Consider the following 21,117-nt stretch of genomic DNA (forward strand, 5'->3'; position numbering starts at 1 on the left):
TGGTATTTATCCCTCTGATATATTTATAGAGAGCAATCATATCTCCCCTCAACCTTCTTTTAGTTAGGCTAAACAAGCCAAGCTCCCTGAGTCTCCTTTCATAAGACAAGTTTTCCATTCCTCGGATCATCCTAGTAGCCCTTCTCTGTACCTGTTCCAGTTTGAATTCATCCTTCTTAAACATGGGAGACCAGAACTGAACACAGTATTCCAGGTGAGGTCTCACCAGTGCCTTATATAACGGTACTAAAACCTCCTTATCCCTACTGGAAATACCTCTCCTGATGCATCCCAAGACGACATTAGCTTTTTTCACAGCCATATCACATTGGCAGCTCATAGTCAACCTATGATCAACCAATACTCCAAGGTCCTTTTCCTCCTCCGTTACTTCTAGTTGATGCGTCCCTAGCTTATAACTAAAATTCTTGTTATTAATCCCTAAATGCATGACCTTACACTTCTCACTATTAAATTTCATCCTATTCCTATTACTCCAGTTTACAAGGTCATCCAGATCCTCCTGTAGGGTATCCCTGTCCTTCTCTAAATTAGCAATACCTCCCAGCTTTGTATCATCTGCAAACTTTATTAGCACACTCCCACTTTTTGTGCCCAGGTCAGTAATAAAAAGATTAAATAAGATTGGTCCCAAAACTGATCCTTGAGGAACTCCACTGGTAACCTCCCTCCAACTTGACAGTTCACCTTTCAGTAGGACCCGTTGTAGTCTCCCCTTTAACCAATTCCCTATCCACCTTTCAATTTTCCTATTGATGCCCATCTTATCCAATTTAACTAATAATTCCCCATGTGGCACAGTATCAAACGCCTTACTAAAATCTAAATAAATTAGATCCACTGCGTTTCCTTTATCTAAAAAATCTGTTACTCTCTCAAAGAAGGAAATCAGGTTGGTTTGGCACGATCTACCTTTTGTAAAACCATGTTGTATTTTGTCCCATTTACCATTGACTTCAATGTCCTTAACTACCTTCTCCTTCAAAATTTTTTCCAAGACCTTGCATACTACAGATGTCAAACTAACAGGCCTATAATTACTTGGATCACTTTTTTTCCCTTTCTTAAAAATAGGAACTATGTTAGCAATTCTCCAATCATATGGTACAACCCCTGAATTTACAGATTCATTAAAAATTCTTGCTAATGGGCTTGCAATTTCTTGTGCCAATTCTTTTAATATTCTTGGATGAAGATTATCTGGGCCCCCCGATTTAGCCCCATTAAGCTGTTTGAGTTTCGCTTCTACCTCAGATATGGTGATGTCTACCTCCATATCCTCATTCCCATTTATCATGCTACCATTATCCCTAAGATCCTCTTTAGTCTTATTAAAGACTGAGGCAAAGTATTTGTTTAGATATTGGGCCATGCCTAGATTATCCTTGACCTCCACTCCATCCTCAGTTTTTAGCGGTCCCACTTCTTCTTTCTTTGTTTTTTTCCTATTTATATGACTATAGAACCTTTTACTATTGGTTTTAATTCCCTTTGCAAGGTCCAACTCTACTTCACTTTTAGCCTGTCTCACTTTATCCCTACATATTCTGACCTCAATAAGGTAGCTTTCCTTACTGATCCCTCCCTTCTTCCACTCCCTATATGCTTTCTGCTTTTTCTTAATTACCTCTCTAAGATGCTTGCTCATCCAGCTTGGTCTACAACTCCTGCCTATGAATTTTTTCCCCTTTCTTGGGATGCAGGCTTCCGATAGCTTCTGCAGCTTTAATTTAAAATAATCCCAGGCCTCCTCTACCTTTAAACCCATAAATTCTTCAGTCCAATCCACTTCCCTAACTAATTTCCTTAATTTTTGAAAGTCAGCCCTTTTGAAATCAAAAACCCTAGTTGCAGATTTATTTTTGTTAATCCTTCCATTCAGTTTGAACTGAATTAGCTCATGATCACTTGAGCCAAGATTATCCCCTACAACCATTTCCTCTATGAGATCCTCATTACTCGCCAAGACCAGATCTAAAATGGCATCCCCTCTAGTCGGTTCAGCAACTACTTGTTGAAGGAATCCATCAGCTATCGCATCTAGGAAAATCTGAGCCCTATTATTATTACTAGCACTCATCCTCCAGTCTATATCTGGGAAGTTAAAGTCTCCCATGATCACACAGTTTCCATTAGTATTTACTTTATTAAAAACATTAAAAAGGGCTCTATCCATATCCAAATTAGATCCCGGTGGTCTATAGCACACCCCAAGCACTATCCCAGGGGAGGCTCTAATAGTTTTCTTCCCCAATTTAATTATTGCCCAGACAGACTCAGTCATATCCATTTCATCGCTTCTTATTTCTTTACATTCTATCTCATCATTGATATACAATGCTACTCCACCACCTTTACCTTTATTTCGGTCTTTCCTAAACAGCACATACCCTTCAATACCTGTAGCCCAGTCATGACTACTATTCCACCAGGTCTCTGTTATACCTATAATATCTGGTTTCACTTCCTGCACCAGTAACTCTAGTTCCTCCATTTTGTTACCTAGGCTCCTTGCATTAGTGTACAAACATCTTAATTTTTGCTGTTTGGCCTCACTCACATTCTGTACCCTATTAGGCACGGTTATTTTACTACCAGTATAACCTATTAGACTTGTATCTACACTGCCCTTTCTTTCGACAAGCCTGTAGGGCTTTTCTCTTTGATTATTTTTATTATCTCTTTGCTGCTGCTGCTGTCTTTTTTCCTCCTTGTTTGATGGCAACTCTGATTAAAAATGTTTGAATTGAGTTCTTAAGGGCATACAATACTGAGAAGCATTTTTGTATATTAGAGTTTAGATTAAGCAATATCCTAATTTTACAACCTCTGCTTTTTCAAGTACTAATGGCAAAGAAGCTGTGAAATGTACAAAATTATACTGGATGGGGAAGTATAGGTATTCATGTTGGGTCAAAACAAAATAGAATTGATAGGTTAACTGGACAAGGATACACAGCATTGAAACAGATCAGATTTGATTTAGCTGGAGACTTCTGAGTTCAGGAATGTGCACAGTAGACTTTTTGCCACTCCACCTTTATAGAAATAACAGCAACACAAAATGCAATAGTGATGGAAAGGAATTCTGGCACAAGAACTGGGCAAGAGTGCGGCCTGGATGATAGCCGGTAGAAGTCTAACCCAGACAAGTCATAGATAACATTGGTAGGCTGAGAGAAGTAACCAGATTAAACCTTGCATCTGGTCAGTCCCCTTGATTGAGGGAGTACACCTGCTGTTTTTTTAGTTCAGATTTCCATTTTGGGGGTCTTGCGAGATCCTTTACAGCTTGTGGATATATAGGTAGCAGATGTGATCGATTTGCTTTCTTTCTCCACTTGTACTTGGTGAAGAAGGTGTGACCTGCCCAAAGACCTCACCACTGCTACCCATGTCTTTATCAATTTGAGATTAGACTACTGTAGCACACTAGGATGGGGTGAACACAGCCTCAGACCTTGGAGGGCTAAGAGTTTATCTGGGGGATCCCAAGGTGTGCGTGTCAGAGGGCAATGTCGCCTGTCACTCCCAAAGAGTCCCATGAGCGTGAATTCCCCCTTCCCAGGCTCTGAGGTCCCCTCAAGGGCCTGGCATTTTTGCGGGGTGGGGGAGGTAGCAGCTGGGATCCCTGATCTGCTGGTCCCTATGGTGAGACCTCTCTACTTCTCTCACTGCACTTTGCTGGCATTAGGCCTTCCCCAAGATCATGGAGTTATTAGCTCAGCATCCCCTCCACTCAGAACAGCAGCAGCTTCCCCCTGCAGGCCTACTGTTGCCCACTGGGTGGTGGTGGTGGAGGATCAGCACCTGTCTGAAGGGATGAATTGTGGAAGGTCTGGAGGGAATGAGTGGGGGCAGCCATTATTGAAAGGAATGCTTACAGGGAGCGTGGGAAGGAGGGATGCCTATTTGGCTCTGCCTTGAAAACACTCAGAAATACAAGCCTGTGCAGAATGTGGCTGCCTGCTTATGAAATGGTGCTTCATGTCAGGAGTACATTACCAGTGCTCTGTAGTCTGCACTGGCTGCCTATTGGATTGTGGGTGGAGATTAAAAGTGATTTTTAATCTATAAAGTTCCAAATGGTTTAGGATTTTACTTTCTCAGAAATGGCATCTTTCCTGATGTGATACTGCTACAGCTGCAGTCAGCAGCAGCTTTTGACTGTACAGCTGCTGTTTGAACAGGGAAGGTCTGGCAACTGGTTGCTTTCTGTGAGGAGACTGGACTCAAAAATTTACACTCTCCCTCAGTCCATCTGAGTCCAAATTTGACCACAAGACTACATTGCAAGGCCCATTTCTTTTCACATGGCAACTGGTAGAGGGCATATTTGATTAAATGGGAGAAGTGGTTGGTCTTGTTGTAGAACAACTTGGTATGGAAGGGTTGAAATATACAGATCTTCTTACTGAGGATTTTAGTGTCCCTTGAGTGTGTGAAGTTTGTAAAAAAAATCCCTAGGTCATGGATAGTTTCTTCTAAAAAGAAAACTCAAATAACTACTGTATTTATGAATTCCCACAAATTTTTCTTTGAAGAATTGCACAAATAACATCAATTACATTGAAGCATAGAAGATATGCTGCTTATGTCTCATACCAGATATATATACCTTCTCCACCCCTCATAAGAATCACAACTTTTCCTTGTTGAATTCTTTCCCTCACCACCTCTGTCTCACTTTTATGTTACTGTATGTCTTCACTATTAATTGTGATCACTTTAGGTCGGAGTTAAACCACGTTGTCAGTATAGGTAAGAAAAGCTTGCACTTTCTGTACTTGTTCTGTGCGTAAAAGACTTGAGTCCAAGAGCAGTCAGTGATGCATATTTCATGAATACTTAATTTCCCTGTTTAAAGAAAATGTCAAAACATTTTCATTAACACTTTTGTTAATATCTAGATATTGAAAGTCTAACTTTGAATCTTTGCCTTCTGGTGTTAGGTAGTCTCCTTTTGCAGGAAAGGAAGAGATTGGAAACTACATATATGCTTTGATGATATGTTTATTTTTCTTTGAATGCCTAATCTGTACATGCCAGCCTGTCTTCATGACTAGAAATATTAAAATTTACAGCTTTGGTATCAAACCACACTTTTAAAATATGGGCTGCTCCTTACGAGTAAATCCACAAAGAGATTTTGTAAAAAATTAACTTTTTATATAAAGCTTTATAATTTCAGCAAAATTACAAAACATGGAAATTTTGTCCACATAATGTTCAAGGTTTAAGAATTCACAGGATTATTTTCTGAAGAATTTATTGGCTTGTCTTGAAGCACTCAAATTACCAAATGGGAATAACAAACTCAACAGGAAAAAAGAACAATCTAGATATGTCATAAACATTTCATTTATAAGGAAATTCTCTCAAATGTTAGAATATAATGTAGAAGTATCAAAAATAAAACTATCACCTGTATTTGGCTGGAAATGGAACTTAAGGAAATATTCTAATGACTGAAACTTCACCCAAAGGACTATCTGAAAAAAAATAAACTTTTATCTTGTGACATTGTCACCATATGTGTCATGCATGACTCACTCATGCTCGCAAAATGAACCTAGAGTTACAGTTAAAGTTTTAGTGGAAAAAGTAATGCTAGATGCTTAGAAATTGGGTAACAAATTTTATTTAAATAGGAAAATGTTTGTATTTGGAGAAGAGTCACATAAATCAGAACTGAATAAAAGCAATTAATTATAAGAAGCTAAAAACCTATATTTTCAGGAATTTCAGTTATTTGAATTAGACTTCATGAATATTTTCATATGCTCAAGTTGGACCTGGTTCCTCTTATGCCTGTGTGAATCCTCTGGTGGATTTCTAATTTACTTTGGTATAAGTAAGAGGAAAATCAGGCTCTCTGTCTTTAACCAAGATTCCAACGACAGATTCCATGTCACGATTCTTTGTAAATAGTAACTTAATTTTTTTAATTGCAATTTCCCCCACCCCAGTTAGTCTGTTGACTGCTTAATGTTAACTATTTTTTAAAAGGTCAAGTTTAATTTTGACTCTCATATAGCAAGCCTAGCATGTTATGATTAAGCTCCTGGAAACAAATTTTATAAAGAAACTGTTAAGGGTAGCTTTTTTACTATTTAGTTTTGAAAAATAATCTTTCTGCTGAAAAATTGCTCCCTTATTGGGTACGGCAAATGGAGTATGTGGTGATATGGACAATCAGCCCCTGCATATCACTGGAGTTTGAAATATATCAATTGAGTCAAATACCTTACTCCACGGCCTCCTTTAGGAGGTCTTTTTATAGTAAGGCAGGATGTGTGGGCTGTGAAAACTTTGCTCTAGACCTGTAGCCTCCATAAGCCCATGATTAAAGCTATGATTTAGGCATGGGTATTTTTAGTAAAAGTCACGAACCAGTCATGCGCAATAACGAAAATGTCGTGGCCAGTGACCTGTCTCTGACTTTTACTAAAAATACCCATGCTTAAATCTTAGGTGCTAGGGGGCGTGGAGAGTGCTCCAGTGGACGCTGCTGCTGGGCGGGGTACTCCGGTGGTTGTTGCTGCTCCTGGGGGTGGGGAGTAACCCAGGACCTGGCTGCTGCTGCCACTCTTGGGGGGGTGGGAATGGCCCGGGACCACACTGCTGCTGCTCCGGGAGGCCTGTGGCCCCGCCGCCACCACAGCGGATGTGGGGTGGCCCAGGGCCCTGCTGTGGCTACCAGACCGCAGCTCCCGGGCAGTGCCTGGGACCAGTTGCGTTGCCTGGCCAGAGCAGCTGCCGGTGCCGCTGGACCCAGGGCCGCCCCAGCTGCTCTGGCCACCCTGGGGTCAGCCCGCTGCAGCTGCGGAAGTCATGGAGGTTCTGGAAAGTCATGGAATCCGTGACTTCCATGACCTCTGTGAAAGACTTGCAGCCTCGTCGATGATGGTAAAAGTTCCAGAGTCCCATTTTCAAAAGTGACTTGGGCACTTGAAAGCTGATGTCTCATTGAAAGTGCATGACCAAGTCTGCTGTAAAGTGAGATTTAGGTTCCTAAATCAAACCTCTGAACTGGTGAAAGTCACTGGCTAAGCACCTGGAACCAGACTTTGTTGAAGTGCTAAACCTGCATTTGACAGCAGTAGCCTCTTCTCTAGGTGCAGAGAATATTTTCATTTCAGTTTATACAACTAGTTCAGTGATACTTTCAAAGTTAAGAAACCAATTGAGAGTTGAAAAAGCAGGAAAGCTTGTTTTTTCTCTTCCAATCTATAAATAACAAGTAGGTGTAAGGTTTCAGAGTCGTAGCCGTGTTAGTCTGTATCAGCAAAAAAACCCCCGAGGAGTACTTGTGGCACCTTAGAGAGAGAAAAATTTATTTGGGCGTAAGCTTTCGTGGGCTAAAACCCACTTCTTCGGATACATGCAGTGGAAAATACAGTCGGAAGATATATATACACAGAAAACATGAAAAAATGGGTGTTGCCATACCAACTGTAATGAGACCAATTAATTAAGGCGGGCTATTATCAGCAGGAGGGGAAAAAACCCTTTTGTAGTGATAATCAGGATGGCCCATTTCAAACAGTTGACAAGAAGGTGTGAGTAACAGTAGGGGGAAAAATTAGCATGGGGAAATAGTTTTTACTTTGTGTAATGACCCATCCACTTCCAGTCTTTATTCAAGCCTAATTTAATGGTGTCCAGTTTGCAAATTAATTCCAATTCTGCAGTTTCTTGTTGAAGTCTGTTTTTGAAATTTTTTTGTTGAAGAATTGCCACTTTTAGGTCTGAAATTGAGTGACCAAGAAGGCTGAAGTGTTCTCCGACTGGTTTTTGAATGTTATAATTCTTGATCTCTGATTTGTGTCCATTTATTCTTTTGCGTAGAGAGCTACTAGTTCTAGATCTTGAAGGACATGGTGACCAGAAACAATCAGTTCATTTTACTAACTACAGATAAAGAGTTCAGATAAATATATAAATTATATATATAAAACCTGTTCTGATAAACTTTTTTCTTATGCATCCAGCACACTGACGGTCATTTTATTTAATTAAAAAAGTCTGGTTTTGTTCATTTTTAATTTATTTGCATTTATCTCCAAATGAAGCTTGACACAATTAACCATCATCCAGTAAATGAAAATTGTGACTGATGCATTTCTTAAAGATACTAAAAAAAGAGTAAAATTTAGGTATCTGTACAAACGTAAATCAAGCTATCTAATTTGTTAAATAAACCTGTCCTTCAGGTTAACAAAAAGAAGCACCAAATTTAGTGTAAAGAGTATATTTGGTTGCAAATCAACATGTTTTAATGGTTACCAACCGATGAGAGTCAACCTTTCTTTAGGAAAATAACTAAAAAGTACAAATGCAAAAAGTGATTTAAATCAATCATTTAGTTTAAGGTTTTCTGTTTACTGATTTAAATCATGATTAAAATCAGTGATTTAAATCACTCCTACTCTGATAGGAGAGTTGTACTCCCTGGAAGGTGTTAGTAATACTTACCGTCACTTGTGGCTGTAGTATGGATTTGAGGTGTGGGACACTGTCTTCATAGTCAGTTTTTTTTTATTTTGAGAGGTAATTTTAGTTTGTGATTAGTCTTTCTGGATTTTTTTTCCTTTAGCACCCACTGACAAGCTAGTTTCTATATGAGACCATTTACTAAATTGATCCTTCTGAACAAGCTGCACCTGAGACTCAAATGATAGGTTAGCTCACTCAACTCACTGTCAATAAGGGGACAGTGTATTGATGGATATTATCTCATCATGCACATGCTGCAGTTGGTAACGAATATGATTAAATGATTGGAAGGTATAAATATGGACAAGAAAAGAAGCTGACAAGTCACTCACAGAGATGCATATGCAATTAGTGACAAACCCACTGAGCAGTAATGGTTCATTGTTAATCAATGTGTCTAAAGGTGCTGTTAATATTACTTACTGTATGAAAAGGAATCTAATTCTGGCACTGACAGTGGTGACTGATGTATGGGACTAATTTCTCAGCTAATGTAAACTGGCATAGCTCTGGACTTCTAGCCAAGAATCTGGCCTGTGAGTTTTAATCGCTATTACATATGTAAGTGATGAATGCTGCTGGCAAACCTCTATTTTGAACAGAATGAAATTCAGAATGAAAAATTAGAGATGTAAAAGACTATTTGTCTACACTGAATTTAAGGTTTACTGATTGAGGCTAGCTATGACCAGTTGATTCATCATTAAACATGGCAGTCCTTGCCTACACTGAATGCTAAATTGTGTTTAACATTGTAATTAAACAAGATGTAATTTCCCACTTTGAGTAATTTAGTCCAGCCTTCTCCATGAGTGAGTGTTCACTACAGTATATATTCTAGTGCATTTCCCAATCTAGTTTTAAATGTGGAAGCCTCATCCCTTGGGAAATTAATTAAAATCCTAATATATTTTACTGTCCAGGAATCATGATCATTAACCTAAACTTTGCTTCTGTTAGTTTCATCCCATTGCTCCTGCTTATATTCCCTTGTGCCATACTAAATTTTCTTCATACTTACCATTTATACTTTTCAAATATTTGTTCTTCTTTTCTTTCCTCACTCACTACTCGGCTAAATCGTACATATTTAGCTCTTTTGTCTCATCTCATAAGTCAGTCCTTCAGCCCCCTTAATAATTTTATGTCCTCCTTGGAATTTTTCTCGTTTGTCTATATCTTTCCAGTAAAGAAGTACCTAGAAGAACTGAAGATAGTGGTTCAGGTGTAGCAATGACAGTTGTCTCCTTACTTTAATATGAAGCCTCAGCATATATAGCCTTAAATGTGCATTGCCCTTATTTTGTCACCATATTGTACTGCCAAAAAAAAAAGTGAAGCCCCCTGTCACGGTTCATCATACAATTACCCAATTTATTCCAAAGACATTTGCCTATACAGTTTGGGAGTCCATATTTGAAAACTTGGTCTTGAAACTGATTACTTCAAAAGAACTAACCACCTATAAAATTCAGTTATGAGACTGTCATCAGAATTTGAAAAATCCAAATTTGTTGAGAGATTTTTTTAATGGAGTGGAGGATTAATGAGGTTTTTCCTCATATAGAAAATCTGTCATTGGCTATATCGATTTTATTTACGGACCTATGGAAGTGCACTCTTCCTGATTATTATTATTTTTTTTTTTGTAGACAGTCTACTTATTTGAAGGAATTTTTACTTACTGATTTCATCTCTTAGAAAGGGAATTGATGTTTCTTGACAAAGTCCATTAGTTAAAACATCAATTCCCTGTCTTAACAGATGACCTCTCTAAATGAAACAATCCCCTTTTTAATTAAACTGACTGTTTTAAAAATGATTCTCCTTCAGAAGAGTGCATTTTCATAAGTCTCCTACAATTGAACCTAAAAGATATTAATATTGAGGGAGGCCTAAAAAGTATTTGGTTACTTTGAAATTAAATATTTAAGCTTTAAACCTCAATTAGGACTGCTAGAAATAACCAGGTATTTTTCACGTATCATCTTCTAGAAATTTTTTGGGAAGCTAAGTTCTGTTTACTATCTCATCCCCACTATTGTAAGCTTTGGTTTGCCTTTTTTGAGTTAGGTTAGACCAGGGGTTGTCAAACTTCATTGCACTGAGACCCCTTTCTGACAACAAAAATTACTACACGACCCCATGAAGGGGGACCGAAGCCTGAGATCTCCTGAGCCCCGCTGCCCTGGGTTGTGGGGGACAAAGCTAAAGTCCAAGGGCTTCAGCCCCAGGTTGGGGGGGCCTGTAACCTGAGCCCTGCCACTCAGGGCTGAAGCCCCTGGCCCCGGTCGGTGGGGCTTGGGCCTTGGTCCCGGACCACACCAAGTCCAATGCCAGGCTTGGTGACCCCATCATTCACATACTGTACTGTAATTATTTAGAGGAGGTGCCATAATCTTCTGTGCTCAGCTGAATGGTTAATTCTTAGTTTTATACTCCATTGTGTGTGTTTGTTGGAAGATAAAGAATAAAAACCTGATTGGATATTAGTTAACATTTTATTGATGCAACATACTTTTGTTTTGTGGCTGTATGCGCACATGCCCTAGAATCTGGTTATACGGTGACAGCTTCACCAAGTACTTTTTTGGAGAAATTTTGTTTGTGCATTGATTGAAAAAGTCTTTTGTATGTTCAAGGCACTTAATAGGCAATTCACCTACACTTAGGAAACAGTATTTAAAGGATATGACTTATTGCACCAAAGAGGACTGCAGTTCACTTTCTGTAATGAAAATGGCAGCTGGCTGGCTGGGTTTTTAACCTTCATTGGCAAAGAATGAAAAGGAGTAGAAAACTAAAATATTTCCATGGCTGCATTACTGTTCACTCTAGATTAAAGGCTAATATTGACCCACTTTTTTAGAGCAGTTTACAAAGTTAGGGGCTCTTCATTTTTACTGAAAACCGTAGTCTTTCTCCGCATATGTGGTGTGAGTAGGGGCAGGGGTGCTGGAAGAGGAGATGCTGCAGCACCCCCTGGTGTGAAGTGGTTTCCATCATATAGAGGGTTTATAGTTTTGTTCAGTGGCTTTCGGCACTCCCGCTATAAAAATTGTTCTAACGCCACTGAGGGGTTAATATTCTAAAAAAGAATTAGGGAAATGTTAGGGTTTTTTTTAAATATTAAGCATAATATACTAGTTTCACATGACATTGACAATTGTATTGATTATGGAAATCCTCTGTTATTTCTGCAGCGGCCGGTGCACCTGGCCCGGAGGCTGCCCGAGCAGCTCAAGCAGCCCCTGGGCCAGCTGCACCGGCCGCTGCTGGGGCAGTCTCGGGCCACTGTGTTCCCCTCCCCCAGCAGCAGCAGGAGTTTGGGTGGGGGGCTGGGGCGCGGGAAGGGTTGAGGGCTCTGGGTGGCGCTTACCTCGGTGGGTGGGCGGAGACATCCCTCAGCTCCTAGGTGGAGGCTTGGCCAGGCAGCTCTGCACACTGCCTCTGCCTGCAGACATGGCACCCCCCCATCTCCCATTGGCACGGTTAGCTGGCGCTCTTGGTGGAGACAGCACGCAGAGCTGCCTGGCCTCCTCTTTGTCTAGGAGCTAAGGGAGGAGGATGTCGTTGCTTCCAGGGAGGCACAGAGCCAGGCAGGGAGCCTGCTGGCCCCGCCAACCTCTTCTCCCCTCACCAGCGGGGGTCCTGGGCCACGTGCCGCCACTGCCCCCCCTCCAACACCCATGGTGGTCCCAGGCCTCCCCCCCCCGCCCAGCACCCACAGAACCCCCAGGCTCTTCTCCCTCCCCTCCCGATTTAGTCAGGAGTATATATAGTACAAGTCATAGACGAGTCACAGGCCGTGAATTTTTGTTTACTGTCCCTGACCTGTCCATTACTTTTTACTAAAAATACCCATGACTAAAACATAGCCTTAATTATGGACTGTACCTTCAAAGTTGCCCTTAAAAGTGTAGAATCCCAGGTTCAAAAATCTACTCATTCAGCTTAATGATATGCAAGGAAAGAATTCTTGTTCATTTAAAAAAAATACCCTAAATGAGTAGGCAAATATAGTATTACAGTGTTGTACCATTGCACTAAATTGGAACAGAAACAGTAGCCAGTTGGTATTTGGTTAGTAACATTTTTGAATTTATGAAGAATAAAAATCTGAAAACTGTGTGTACCTATAGGAATATATCGTTTTCAAAAGAAAAATAAAATTCTCAGTGTATTCTGTCAGTAATTTAATCTCTTGTCCAGTGTGTCAGTAATTTTTCATTAACTGTTAAGGGTCACATGGCTGTCAGTATTCTATTAGCTGAAAGCTTAGTTACAGCTTTTTGGTGTCACTTGAGAGCTTGTTATCTACTAGTCTGTCAAATGAAAGATAAGTATATTCCTCCTGTGAGGCTGTTGTCTGCCCATGTGTGCTTGGGGAAACTTTAAAAAATAGAAGCAGAAAGCTGCCCCCTGGGATATCCTTCAGGAAACAGCAGCAACATCTTTCCAGTGGGAGTTATTTGCAGTTAAGCCCACAGATCTCAATGTCATGTGACTAGAAATGCAGGCAGCAGATTGACATCAGCACACTCTTTTAAACTCCGTTGAAATTAAAAAAAAAAAGGGGGGGGGTTGGGAAGGGGAGGGGGAGGTTCTGTTGCCTGTTCTTAGTACTACTGATTCCAGCTCTAGCTTGTGCGCCATTAACCAAGCTAGCAGCAAGAGCAGCGGTACTGATAACGGTAGCACAGTACTCTTGATGAGGTCAAGCTGGATGAAAGGCAAGCCTGCTGTAGAAACGTCTACTGTAAGTTCTGAAGGTCCCTCCAGATGAAATTCAGTTATGTACATAACAGCATAGGGCTGCAGCATTCTGCATCTACTATATGCTTATGGAATTAGATCACGTATAGTAAGTGTTGTCAGATTATGTGCTAACATACTGAAACTGAACTTGTCAATCATGCATTAGTTGATTAGTGGTGGGTGGGTTATCCTGCTATACATTTTTCTGAGTGGAGAAAAGTGGTTGTTTTGCCCTTTCAAAAGCTTCCACAGTTGTTAAGGTTACAGCTCACCAGGTTTGGCATTATATAATGTTTTCTAGATGGAGTAGTTACAAAGAGCCTTTTTAATTGCTCTGTGTTCTAGTGGTGTTTCACCAGACGAAATTAACATAACTAATTTGAGTTCAGAGATTTTCTAGTAATGGTTTATATTGGAGGACAGCTGTTGAAACATGCATTCGATTATAAAAAAAAAAGAAGAAAACCTGATCCAAATCATGGAAACATCTATACAGAATAGTGACTAGCCTGTAGAATATTGGTAAATAAGTCTTGCTTTGTGTATGTTAATATTGTAAGTCACATGAGCATTTTTTGGCTCTAACATGATTATAGATGTTCTTCCGAGCAAATTGTTTTAAACCCCAATTCTGTGTACAATAAAAGAACAAGCAGAATGTCAGTTTTTTGTCTTTTGCTTGGAATGTTTAGACTTTGCTGTAAAAATCATCACAGCCTGTCTTTTATAATTCTTTAAAATTATTTATTGATTTGTGTAATAGAGCAACTGTTGCTGCCGCCGTGATATTCTTTCTTTACAAAATTAAATCTATATAAGACACAGCTACACACCAGAGTTAGCAGTAAAGAACCATTGGTGCTGCCTCAAGAAATGTGAACAACTGTCTTGTAAATTTTTCAGCAATGTAAACAAACAAACAAAAAAAGAACTTGTAAAAGCAAACCCAAATAATTCATGTCCTGGCCCTGAAGCTTGTTAGACTCTGGCTCTGATGAACCACCAAGGGGAGTGAATTCCATATTAAAAGAATTGAGTTAAATAATTACCACCCAGATATAGTTAATTAATATATTGCAATTTAAGAGGCAAGAAAGTGTTATGTTTTATTGCAGAATTTACTATACTCCTCCTCCCCCCCACCCCACCCCCCGCCATACGCACACACACACTCTCTGTATACTTTGGAGGGAAGTGGCATACTTTTTCTGTTTTTTTAATCCTTAATTGATATCTGGAAAATGGGCAGATGTACTATTGCTCCTCTGACTTGAACACAAACAAGCTAAATGTTGAACACCATGCCACGAATTCATAGCACTGCAATGAGCAGAAAAATTCACATTAATGTATATACGTCTGATTAGACTCCAATTTACCTCCATTACAGAAAGTTCTTGACTATAAGGGTCAAATTAGCACTGAAAAGCATTTTATTCAAAATTTACTTGATCCATGATTTCCAGAGTTGAGCAATTGGGATGAATGAGGGGATGAATCATGTGAAGGTAGTCCTTAATATTATGATTTCTTAAGATATTTATTTACATGAGTGGTTTAGTAAATTGAAACTCTCTTGAGGATACTGATTCTCAACCGTGCTTGTTACTTAATAGATAAAGAAAAGAACAAGCTTCTGGAGGGGAAGGCATTTTGCTTTTGTATACCTGTATCAGAACTTCTCACAATGTGCCCCTGTTGCTGACTGGAACTACTGCAGTACAAATATTATATAATAATTTATAAATTAATACTTGCTAATAATCACCATTGTTGCCACTGAAACATCAAAGTTGTGGTACAGCCTTAAGTGGATTTTTGTAAGGGGGCCCTCTGGGTGCTCTATGCTATCCCCATTTTTAAGCATGCATAAGTACATGACATATGTTGCTACTTGTTTATCCGGTTGGTGATGCTTGGTGATTGTTTTCATTTTAGCATTCAGCTCCTGAGTTGATCCTGGTTGAAGATGAGATGACAGATACTGAAGATAATGAAGAGGAGGATTTAGGAGTCATGGAAGATCAGCGTAGCATAATTCTTCATCTCATCTCACAGCTCAAACTTGGCATGGATCTAACCAGGGTAGGCACATTACATCTATATTTTTTTTTTTAAGTTGCGCATTCTTTCTTACTAAATCAGTTCTTCCTCCCAGACTATTTTGTTTCAGATCCCAACCTATTCTGCAAACTCTTAACCAATAGTTTTCATAGATTTGCTTCTTTTTAAAAAGCGTGGTCCCATCCCGGGGCAGTATGGAGGGTGATCAGCTTGCTTAAGCAGGCTTTTCGTGTCAAATGACAGCCGCAGGAGCTGCAGACATGAAGGAGAGGAAAAGGTTGGTTGGTTTGTTTGTTTGTAGGCAGTGGTGGAGGAGCTTTACAGATTTGTATTTGTCTTAGAAAATTAGACTCTACTGTGGGCTTCAAAACAAGACCTCACATTCCATTTGGGACAGTGACAGTTTAATCCAAACAAATCTGGAATTGTGGTATAATGTTTCCACAGGGCAGCTCACAGTTTCATTTGACCAAATCTTTTAGTCCCATTATAGTCATCAGAAGCAGAATAGAGGCCATGATAAAATTTCTGTCTTGCTCTTTAAGGCCCTCATTTTGTAAACACTTACACACATGTCCTTAACTATGTTCATAGATGCTGGAACTAGTGGTGCTGGGGGTGCGGGAGCACCCCCTGGTTTGAAGTGGTTTCCATCATACACAGGGTTTACAATGGCTGTCAGTCCACCCACTATAAAAAATTGTTCCAGCACCTATGACTGTGGTGTGAGTAGACTGATTGGACTTGGTATGATTGCTCATGTGAGTAAAGTTTCTCACATGCATAAATGTTTGCAAGGCCAGGGTCTTTATCGCCTTTTCTTACGATTCATTCAGGGCAAAATCTTACGTTCTTTGTACATTCAAAACACCCATGAAAGCAGTGGGTTTATTGGCTGTGCAAGAAATGCAGGATTAGGCCCATAGTCAGTTTCATTTCACCTGCTTCTAAAAAGACAATGTGAACACCGGGAGTTAAAGGCTTTCAATTTATGGAACAAGGAAGATGGGTTTAATTAGTACTTTGGTATCCGATACCTTTGGATCACATGAAAACTTCAGGCAATTTAGTATAACAAAATTATGGCTGGTCAGGACAAAACTACTCTTCTTGTTAGTCATATTACAAAAGATTACATTTGTGTATTCCTTTGTTCTGAAACCATTCAAATAAATGATATATATATATTACTTTACATTATATATATATATAAATAAAGGAATCTTGTTGTAGAGGTGTCACCTGAGAGATTTTCTGTAAGCCCCTGCAGAGTTGGAAAATTTGTAGATAGTTTGAAAATGAGAGCTTCCTTCTGTTAATAATTTTGTATTCCACTCTCTAGTGATTTTATCTCTTGTGGATGCATAGGCATTGAGAGGATTTTTTTTTTTCTTAATGGCATGGAGTGTGCTTACAGAAAGCTTTTTTGTTGTTGTTGCTGTTATCGTCGAAGTGAAATAAGTAAAATTAATTTATTCTGACTTGTTTCCTCCACAAATAAAAGCAGTATGGGAAGATCAGAGAGTTGTGTCTGTATGGTAGAGTAATTATGAAAGAAAGCTCTTCTCAGGGGCATGTGGATATACAAAAAAGCTTTGCTTTGCTTTCCTTTTGTTCTTAGAAACCGAATGTTATTAATTTACTTTATATTATTTTTCTCTGAAATAAAGGATTTGCCCAGTGTGGTCCGTCTTCTCCTCATATACTTGCATATATACCTTCTTCTCCTAAAATGGTTGAAATAATAAGACAAAATAATATGAAAATGACAACTTCACGGTTAAACAGTCATTTAATCCATTGCAAAAATAATATCAGATACCCATACTGCCGGTAATGTTTGTTTGTGAGTGCAACCAAAGTTTCACCACTTCATTTCTGTATTACTTCTATTCTCATTTCTTAGAGGTGAGAGAAACACCCAGGCCTGCATACTATTTGTATTTTTGTTTGTTAGTTTTTGCATTCTTCAGCCTCTTAGGGCTCTTCAACTTTAGTGGTCTGGTAGAAATACTGTAACGTTTCTATCCTGAATTCAGAATGTTACACTAGATCTAGAAGCTTCATAGACCTTCACCATTAACACCTTCTATTTCGCAAACCATTTTCTAGTTTTGGTAACCTATGTGACTTTTATCACCCCACAAAAACACCTGAGGGGCAGTAAAACTATTTCAGTCTAATATATCAAACTATCTTTGAGCTTCTTCGAGATGGCGATGGGGGATTTCTTTTTAAATTTCCAGTCCCTTCGCTGTCTGTGTGCTGCCACACACAACCCCCAAATACAAAATAGTATGAATGAGAGGAACATTAAATTGAGTCTATAGCAAGTGAAACATTACTATCTTGTTTTCTGATCAATCACTTCTCATCCAATGTGAGAATCAAAAAACGTTTTTCCCCCCAAAGGATGATAATTTGTTAGGCTGTGAGTGTGGGTTGTTTGTTTTTTGTAGCAATGTAAATATTCCTAAGTGTGCAAAAATAAATAAATAAAGATCATAAGAATCTATACTCTGACCTTGATCTCCGATCACATTGACAGAGCATTACAGAGGACTATGTGAACTTTGGAGCACATGGATGAATGGCATCCGACCCTAATATTGGTAAATTGTGTGTGTATATAGATGTTTATGCTGAATGAAGAATAAGAAACTTGTTTAGCCACGTCAAGTTCATTTTTAGTGTGAATGATGCATGAATGCGAATAGTAAGAGTATCAGTAAGACCACTGTATTACCATGGCCTAAAAACCTTTTCTAACCATTTGGGAATTTTTAAAAAAGTACTGACTGGTTGGTTGGTTTTATTTATTTTTAAAAATTGTCTAGATTGCTGACTAATACAGGGAGGCAACCTTTAGCCTGTATAGAAACAAAGCCTAGTTTATTTGGTGACCGTACTTACTTCATTTTTAACCGTTCCTCTAAAAGTCAGATCCCAGATAACTTTGATACTGGTCAGCTTTTGGGTCTGCAGGAGCTAGCTGTGACAGAGAGGATGTTAAAATCAAAAGATGTTTGAAATTACTTCAGTTTAGTTTTAAGTGTTTTTGAATTTCTCAGTGCCTACTCCACCAGGGCTTTTTCTTCAGTTGCTTTCATAAAGTAGAAATTGTTGTACGATACATACGTGGCCAAAGAGTGCTCTTCTGAGCACTTAGTGGCAATTGCTCCTGAAAGACTTTATCATAAAATTCATGAGCCATATAAAAGAAAACAGCATCTTTTCCCTTTCCTAAGGACTGGTTTCTTATGTTGGCATATTAGCATTGGCTACATACAAACTGACTCAAGTTTCCTAAGGAGAGAATAGCAGCACTTTAATGTTGCAGAGGTGCTCGCTGCTGGAAGGAGATGTGCGGCCACATTTCATATTGAAGGATTATATTGCACTTGCTGTTTTGACTTGACATCACTGATTTCATCAGGTTTTGCTACAGCAGGCTCCTGCACTCACATGGACTTCCACCGCAATCAGAGGCGCCGCGTGTGGGTCCATGGCTCTGCATTAGTAGATCACAGCGTAGCACTGAGGCTTTAGCTGGATCAAGGTTTTTAGGCTGCACTTTAACGAGCTTTTTAAAGTAGATTTATTGTGCAAATAATTTTTGAAATTTGTTCATTCTTTGGCTTTTAATGAAATTACTATTAGCCTAATACTTTTTCTGTCCTGTAATTTGGATAGCTGTGTTATTGGTCACACGCATTCCATCAGACAGATCAATTGGGACAACTTGGGATACTATTCCTGAGGTGCCTGGTATCCTCTCCTCTCTTCCCAGTTTTTTTGCTATCCTAGAAGTAAATGGCTGACGACATATACAGCAACAAAGTCATGCCATAACCCAGAAGAGAAGAAATAAATCCATTCATCAGAAATGGACATGGTAGTTTATTTTCCCACGTTACAAAACTTTTTGCTTATTTTTCAAATGACATCTGGCTTGAAAGCTTAACACTGGGATGCAAATGTACCCTATTTTTACTCCCACAATGACGTCTTTGAATAGTAGAATGCTTCTGTCCATCTTAAAACAGTGAATTGTCAGGGAGTGGCTCTGTCAGATACTCCCTTCGCCCTTCAGTAGAATGGCAGCCCAACTCTCTTGCCTCACAGCAAAGTGGATAAGTATAAATCATGTTAATTAAAAAAACTCCCATTTTTATTTAAAGCAAATGGTTTAATATTAATTAAATACAGGCTTTTAAAAAAATCTATTTAAAATTAAATGTGAAATTATGGCAATTTATGTTAAGGCCTAAATGTATTATAATCTGTAAAAATCATTTAAATGAAAAAAATATTAATCTGTACATGTTTGCTTTGAAGTTTTAAAGAAAGTCAAACCACTGAACTAGGAGATGTCACTGGCTAAGCAGCTGGAACCAGAGTATGCTGAAGTGTTAAACCAGCTTTTGACAGCAATAGCTTTTCCTGTAGGCAAGGGGATGCCTTCTTGTCCGGCTGTACCGAAAGGAGGACAGGAGACACCTGATATGGTTTTAATCAGGCTGCAACTTTATTATTAGATGTCTGGGACTACCCAGCAGATAAAAGTGTACTGTGCAGGTAACCCCATGATCATTTCAATAACTACCTTGGGGTTTATGCCAGCCTCCCCTTTTTCCATCTTGGTCCCCAGCCAACCCATGTGGTTACGGGGGTTAAGGTGGGCTATAAAGGAAGGGGGGGGGGTTGGCTCCTGCCATGCCAGTTACAGGAGTCCTGAACACCCTCTCACCCGCCCCTGTTCTGCTCCTTTAACAAACATCTCCTTTTTAAGTCCTTCACTAACATCTCCTTTTTAAGTCCTTCCATTTATCTGGTCACTGTATCCCTTCTCTGGGGAGTTCCTGCACTGGACTGCTGCCCTACACTTACTGAATGAGTTGTGAACACATAGCCTAACTCCCTTCCCTACTCACTATAGCAAAGTCCTCCCTGAACCAGCTGTGGGGAAGGTGAACACCCCCCCCCCCCCCCCACACACACACTTCACCTAGGCCAATCTAGTGGTGAGGGAAAAATTCCTTTCCAGCCCCCTGAGGACGGAGCGGGTAGCACGATGCCCACTGCAGGAGCTGACCAAACCTGGTATTTTGCCACTTCCAGAGGAAGTGGGGATGGGGACTGCTCCACCTGGTCTGGGGAAAAGGGGCTTCTCCTGCCAGGCTTGCTCCTTTTCAACTCCCCAGCCCTTCCTGTCTCTGGGGATGAGTCAGCGTTGCCATGCTTACCCGCTCCCTTTTCCAGTGGTTTCTGAGCCCCTCTCTTACCCCCACATCCGTAAAGCACTATTCTCCTTCTCCTGGCAAGCTGGACAATGCCCCCCAGGCTTAAGGTGCGGTGCGCTCATTCATTTCAGTTTGTTCAACGACTTCAACTCAGACTAGTTCATCATAAGTTAAGAAACCAATCGGCAGTAGAAAAAGCAGGAATGTTTATTTTCATCTTCCAGTCTGTGAATGAAAACCAAGTGTGAGAGGATGGGATCTACTAGTTCCAAAATCTTGAAGGAGATCCTAACCAGAAATAATCGGTTCAATTCATTAATGGCAGATAATACTGCCTTTGTTTAATAAATCAGTTTTAAATGCAAAAATGTTTTGTAAATCTTTTGTTAAACCTTTTTCTTTATGTATCCAGCATATTTAAGGTAGTTTTATTTAACTAATAAAAAGCTGTCTTTTCTCCATTTGTAACTGAATTTGAATTTCTATTTAAATAGAGCATGGCACAAATAAATAAGAGATGCATTGATTACCA

At 39.5% G+C, this 21,117-nt stretch overlaps 1 protein-coding gene across 2 annotated transcripts in view; it reads left to right on the forward strand.

Moving 5' to 3' along the window:
* The window catches only part of OSBPL10 (oxysterol binding protein like 10), a 185,290-nt gene that overhangs the window by 132,284 nt on the left and 31,889 nt on the right, over positions 1-21,117 (forward strand). For both annotated transcript variants that reach the window (XM_073333363.1, XM_073333364.1), the window contains one exon: positions 15,217-15,363. In XM_073333363.1, the coding sequence (XP_073189464.1) occupies positions 15,217-15,363 (147 nt within the window). The remainder of the gene's footprint in view (positions 1-15,216; positions 15,364-21,117) is intronic.

This window comes from Lepidochelys kempii, chromosome 2 (genome assembly GCF_965140265.1).
Source record: "Lepidochelys kempii isolate rLepKem1 chromosome 2, rLepKem1.hap2, whole genome shotgun sequence".
NCBI lineage: Eukaryota > Metazoa > Chordata > Testudines > Cheloniidae > Lepidochelys > Lepidochelys kempii.